The sequence below is a fragment of the Lycorma delicatula genome, chromosome 1 (genome assembly GCF_047948215.1).
Source record: "Lycorma delicatula isolate Av1 chromosome 1, ASM4794821v1, whole genome shotgun sequence".
Lineage (NCBI taxonomy): Eukaryota > Metazoa > Arthropoda > Insecta > Hemiptera > Fulgoridae > Lycorma > Lycorma delicatula.
This window is the reverse complement of record NC_134455.1, coordinates 206,917,923-206,924,930: the sequence shown is the minus strand read 5'-3', so window position 1 is coordinate 206,924,930 and position 7,008 is coordinate 206,917,923. Positions and strand designations below refer to the sequence as shown.

General features: G+C 30.7%; 1 protein-coding gene across 5 annotated transcripts in view; it reads right to left on the bottom strand.

The window, feature by feature from the left end:
- The window catches only part of Rbcn-3A (rabconnectin-3 alpha), a 518,724-nt gene that overhangs the window by 250,991 nt on the left and 260,725 nt on the right, over positions 1-7,008 (bottom strand). For all 5 annotated transcript variants that reach the window (XM_075371055.1, XM_075371080.1, XM_075371085.1 and 2 more), the window contains one exon: positions 1,697-1,838. In XM_075371055.1, coding sequence (XP_075227170.1) covers positions 1,697-1,838 — 142 coding nt within the window. The remainder of the gene's footprint in view (positions 1-1,696; positions 1,839-7,008) is intronic.

Sequence of the window (7,008 nt, the reverse complement as noted above, 5' to 3'; positions counted from 1 at the left end):
GAATTGCTTACATGTTATAAAAGGGAAGGTGAACAGTTCTTGAATCAAATAATTTTCTATTGATGAAACATGGATGTGTGATTTTGAACCTGAATTGAAGTCACAAAGCAAAGAAATGTCATTGCATGCAGTCGAATATGCAGCAAACGTTGATTTTCGCTAATAATGAAGAGGGTGTTATTGCTACAGGCAAGAGTGTTAGTGTGACTGTTAATTACTATAGAAACTTCATTTGTGAAGTTTTGCGACTGAAGTTCAAAAACTGCATCCAGAAAAAGATTGACAGTGGTGTGTCAATTCTACAAGACAACGTGTGTTCATATATTGTGAGTTCTATTACTGATTATGCAAGAGAAATACTTCTCCAGTAATTATTTACATGATGTAGCATTTGTATAAATAAGGAATAAACTAAATTTCTCTTACTGGGTAAAGATTCAATAGCAGTAAATATAATTATTTAATACCATACTACAAGATTTTATATATTTGGTCCTATCAATAAGATAATTTTCACCATACAATTCAGCTTAAAAAATGCTCTATGCATTTTCATAGTCTGAGGCATGGGAAGATTCACTAGATTACATAATCAAAACTGATTTGAAGGAACCTAAAATTCTACTGTTTTATAGAAATAAAAAGTTACATTAAATAAAAACAGTTTATATCAAAGGGTCACACACACATAATAAGTGAAGATATCACTGAAATAAATTCACTGTAGGTAGATTAGAACCTACACTGTTCTAATAAAAATGAGAGCATAAAATGAATAGTTTTTACTGGTTAAATATTTGGAATATTGTAAAAAACTTTGGTTTAATTTAATATTATCTTAGAAATTCTATCGGTTAACGAGTTCAAAATTGAAATAAATTTTATAACTTATACATTATAACTATATTTTCCATTATTCAACAATCAAAACAGTACCTTCAACATATTTTTTTCATATTCACTAATTATCATTATACAATTCTATAATGTACATTTAAACAAGAAACTTGTAACAAAAAAAAAAAAATTTGCAAGTTTCTAGATACAAATACAAATTTACAATGTAAGCAAATGACTTGAAATTCTGAAAATCAACCCAAACTATGTATAAATAACTTCACATTCATATGCCTAAGAAGACTTCAAATCAGATTGACTAATTTAACACTATCAATAACATTTAAAAAATATTCATAAATGTCTTTATAAACAAAAATATGATGGAAATAGACAAAGTACAAACTGTGTTGTTAAATCAATTAATAATAAAAAAAATTAACCATCGACACATTTTTTAACTTCATAATGAACAAGCAGGAAAAAAAGAAACAAGACATATTGTAATTGTAAATCAAACAGTTACAACAGAAGAGAAGTGAATAGATTTTCATATTTCTAATTTAAGAAGAAAAAAGGTAAAACAGCCTGTAGAGAGAAATATTAGAGCCAAAACAAAGTTCACTTAATGGATAAAAGCAATAGTTTATATGTTATATTTCATCCATCAAGTTAAAAATGTTATATATATAAATTAAATTATCTTTGGATCTCCTAAAACAAAAGAAGGGAAAATATATAATAGAAAAAATTGCTACTAAAGAGACAACTTATTTACAATTAACAACAAATATTTTTAAAAGACATAAGCATAGGAATTCTAAAGAAAAATAAGACTATGTTCAAAAAATTGACTTACTGGTGGTGTCTTCCATTACTTTTGTTGGTAGTTTGGACAAAACTTCAAGTGCTAAAGCTGGGCAACCGGCCTTGAAATGAGCATGTGCTGTAGTGAAGTAAAGCTGACGTTCAAGTGGTGTTATGGAGTCTTCAAGAAGTAGCTGAAAAAAAGTCACAATTTAATAAAGTAAATATATGAGAACATAATTTTACAAAGAAAAGGTAAATAACCAAGTATATATTTACACAAGGTGTGTTCAAAAGTATCCAAAAAAAGTGTTAAATGTTCAGAAAGGTGGGTCATAAAAACAAAAACACTTAACCTACTTGAAAGGGCCTACTTTGATGAGTATCTTTCTGTAACATACTTACTCCAATGATGCTTCCATTATTGGAAGCATTTTTCCAAGTTACTTTTGGTGAGCACTATAAATCCTCTTGTTGTTCTTTTGTTTTCTTCTCTGTCTTCAAGTCTCTTTTCTTTAAGAGGAATTTTAAGCTTATGAAAGAGGCAGATATCACAGGAAGACATGTATTGTGAGGAAGGACACTACTGAAGTTGTTTGATCTTGTGTTTCTCAAGAATCTCTGGATAAGTTGTGATGCATGAGCTGGAGCATTATCATGATGAATTTTCCAAAGCTGTGGTCCTGCATCAAACAGCATCTCTTAGCCAACTTAGAATAATTATAAAATACTCTTTATTGAGAGTCTGTCTTTGAGACGCTTTCTCATGATGAACCATGCCTTGATAATAAAAAAAATGATTTATGTCAACGTGACCGTAAAATCACTTTGTAACTGCCTGACTTTCTTTTATTAAGCAGAGCTTGAGTTTTTCAACGGGATGACTGTGTTTTTGTCTCAGGGTCATAACCACGGAACCATGTTTCATCTTTGGCTATTTTTTTCATAATAACAGGATCACTATTAGCACTTTTAAGCATATTTTGAGCAACTTGCAGTTTGTTTTCCTTTTGTTCATGGGAGAAAAGTTTTGGGATAAATTTTCCTGCTATGAACTGCATCCTGAGATCTTCCTTAAAATTGATTGCACCAAGTCAAATGAAATTTTTACTTCATCTTCAAGCTCTCTAATTGTTATGTGACGAACATGGATCACATCTGTCAGGAGCTTTGCTGGTGCAAGATCTGCCAGGGCATTTGTCACTTTAGACAGATGTTCAGCCACCTTGGAAATGGCAATACCATTTTTTATATTTAACATCCGTGCTTTAATCACGAAAGTTGTTTGTATCTTCCTCATTATCCACAAAGTTTCTGAAAAATTTAATGCAGATTATCTGCTTAACCCGTTCATTCAGTTTGAATGGCAATGAAAACACAAGCACTACTTACACATTTTAATTTCACGGCTGCAATGGCAGTAAGACAGTGAATCATACTCAACCAATATGAGTCAAGGTCACATTCCATGATAGTTCCTCTCCTGGTTACCACAATAATAAAACAAGGTCGGATACTTTCAACTTACAGTGGAATATTTTGATGCTCTTTTCAGGGTTTTAGGAGGTGGTTCTTTCCTTTAAATCCAAATTGGCATCAAAAAACTCGGTTGTAAGCTGATGCCTGACCTTGTGTGACCAAACAATGATGTAAGAACAGTTAACATGGTCAATAATGATCAATAAGACTTGATTATTTGTAAAAGTATTTCTTTTCTGATTCAATATAGATGTACAGCTTAAACATAGTATTTAAGGTTTGTCTTTTAAACAGAAACTACTGAATGTAAGACAATAAATATTATGGATTATTTCTTTCTTCAGATGAAGAATTATCTAAGTTATATCAAAGTTAACTGATATACTTTTACTTTTTTCAGGTGGCTAGAAATCTTAAAAAGGTTCCACCACTAGGTTTTGCAAACTAGAAATTAATTTCTAATACGTTATTAGAAGTATATTAATTTTCTGAAGTACAATCAGTGTTTAAAAGAAGACTATTATAAATAATCAGTTTGGTAAAGCAGTAACAGTAAATTTTCAAGAAAGAACTCAGCAAATTCTTTAATACATTTATTTACCTTTAAAACATATTAAAATACAGACTATTTCCAAATAGAAAATTTAAACATCTTACAAAAAACTTACTATGATTTTCATTATTGGGAAGAGTAATCATTTTTTGTATTTAGCTGGTTTATTACAGGGTAAGATTGCTTAAGAAATAACTTCTTTTTTTAAATTTATATAACATGAATGAAAAAATCAGTTGGTATCCTACCAAACTACTATTTTTAAAGAAATTCATGAAATAAGTAATGAAAGCAGTGACAATACGGGACTAACAATATAGCACTAAACTAAATTTTAAAGTTTCATTATCAAAATAAAAACATTAACTGAAAGTGAAATCTGTTATAATTTAAAAATACACGGGCTCTCCAGAAAGTAACTTACATTATAATAGTGTGTGAGGAGTAAACATAATGATGCTATCTTAGAGCAGCAGTGTAGTGCAACTTAGTACACATATTGTAGTAGTGTGCACATATATAGCTGTTACTTAATAACCATTTAAAATGTTTCCTGCAAATGAGAAGCTGTGAAGTATGCTAATTAATAAGAAAAAATTAGTTGACGATTATCGTGAGTCATCAACTGTTTATGAAAGTGTCATGGTTCTAGATAGTAAGCAACTCAACACTTTAGAATGTCAGATTCACTTCTTCAGATTTATTTCATAAAGTGATTACAATGACACTATTAAATGTTTTGTGCCTGCCTGGAAGGTTCATAAACTTCTTACAAAATTACACATAGGGTTCATGTTAATCTTTCTTGGGTGTATAGAGGGTACTGCTTTTTGAGATATAATTGTTATGGTGATGAGGTCTGGGTTTAATGCATAACTGCTGGACAAAAATTCGATTGGTAGAGTGGAGTCATTATTATTCATCATCAAAATCAAAAAAATATCAGCAACTTTTTCTGCTAGGAACATCATGAAATTGTCTGTTGGAGCAGAAAAGGAGTTTTGTCTGTTAATTTCATGGAATGTAGCAGCATCTCATTAAATTCATGAGTATTGAAAAACTTAAAAACTGAAGAAGGACCATTCAAAGGAAACATCACGGCATATTAAGCTCTGGTATTGTTTTCTTGCACGATAAAGCTCATCTGCATACTGATGCATGTACTTTGCTGCAGTAATTTGAGTGAGAAGTGTTTGATTATTCCTTATAGTCTGGATTTGGCACCTGGTGATTTCCATGAATGAGAAGAAACAACCTGATTTCCAATGCTTTGTAGATATGAGTTATAGTGCAGAATTGAAGAGTGACTAAAATCATGGGCAGAAGAATTTTACAGTGGAAATCAAAAGTTTGTGAAATGCTATGACAAGTATCTCGGTTTTACTGAGACTAGAAAAATACTTAAAAGTTGTAATTTTAAGTTAAATACAGAAAAAATGCTGTAAATGTATTTCTTAGATTAGAGATGTTTTATTAAAAAAACAGCAGGTGGGAGATATATATATATCTTGTCTTCATGAATTAAAAATCCTTAATTTAGTTTTTATCATTATTATCATCACATACCAGTATAATTAATAAATGCAGTTTGCCTTGTTTTTTCCCAAATTGTTTAATACATCAAATATCGATTTTAATAAAGAGATAAATTATACGATTATCTTGTCATAGTTATGCCTGAACCAATTGTTCTTTCAATAAAAATATATTGAATCTGTCTTTTATTATAATTTTCAAAATTATATCTACAGCATTTAATAATTAATATCAAGCATTTATTAATACTTAAGGAAGGATCTGTTCAGTATTACACAAGATTAGTTATGCTCATAGATTATTCCTACAAAACTAGCCATATTTTTTTTTTAAATTTATTTATGAGTTATTTATGAGAATAATTCCAACCAAGAACAGAAACAAACAATAGTATAATTTCTTCATTGTTAATATTCTAATTACTGTCTTGTTTCTCAGGGGGAAAAAGAAAAATATACTAATTAAATAAGTGTTATTTGTTATGGCATTGTAAACAGAACATTACATATGTTTATAAAATTGTCTAATTGAATAATATAAAATATGTTTCATCAAAAAATACATACAACTGGTAATGAATAAAATACAAGGCGTTTCATAATGTTCTTTGGAGTTTCGAAAATTCATTAACAAAAACTATTTCACTCATAAGAATAAAAGAAGTACTGTACGAAAGAGTACTTCAAATAGTTTTTTCCACATATACTAGGCAGTTAGTAAACAATTTGCTTGCTAGGCATCGACAGTAGAGAAAATGGCTGCCACGGGAAGCGAGAAGTCATTTTGTGTGTTAGAATTTCACTTGTCAAAGTCAGTAATTTCTGTGCAATGTGCGTTTTGGTTGAAATTTCATAAGGAGCCACCAAGTGACAATTCAATTCGTGCACGGTATAAACAATTCAGTGAAACTGGTTGCTGGTGCAAGTGAAAATCAACTGGTCGTCCATCAACCTCAATAGTCAATGTCGAATGTGTGTGTGCAAGTTTCATTCGCAGCCCGTCAAAATCGATTGCGGCTGCAGGCAGAGAATTAGGAATTCCAAAAACAACAGTGTGGAGAGTTCTCTGTAAATGTTTATTACGCAAACCGTGCCATCTTCAATTAACCCATCGTCTTTCTGATGGAGATAAAACACGTAGGCTCAATTTTTGTTTATAGTTATAGGAAAAGATGTTATTAGATGATGGTTTTCTAAACAAGATAAATTTCAGTGATGAAGCTACTTTCCATATTAGCGGCAAAGTAAACCGTCATAACGTGCGAGTTTGGGGAACTGAAAACCCACATGCTTATGTGTAACACATTCGGGATTCTCTGAACGTAAACGTTTTTTGTGCGATCTCTCGTGAGGCAGTGTATGGGTCGTTCTTTTTTATGGAAACGCCAGTAACCGGCATGATATACCTGGATATGTTACAATTATGGCTTATGCAAATTTTCCAGCAAGATGGTTCTTCTGCCCATTTTCATAACGAGGTTCGACAATACCTTAACACAACATTACCTCGGCGCTGGATAGGATGTGCGTCTGAAGAAGACCAACACATTATGCTGGGGCCACCAAGATCACCAGATTTCATTAAAAGAAAAAAAAGTTGTTTTTAAGATTTACTGAAAATTATTATATTTTCAGGAAAATGATGTTTTGGCTTTATGACATTAACATTTTGAAACCTGAAAACTTTAAACCACACACAGCATGTATTCTTATTTTATAATGATTAAAAATAAAACTAACACTGCTTGAAAACCTGAACATATTTTACCTTTTATAAAAAAACTGTTTAATAACAGA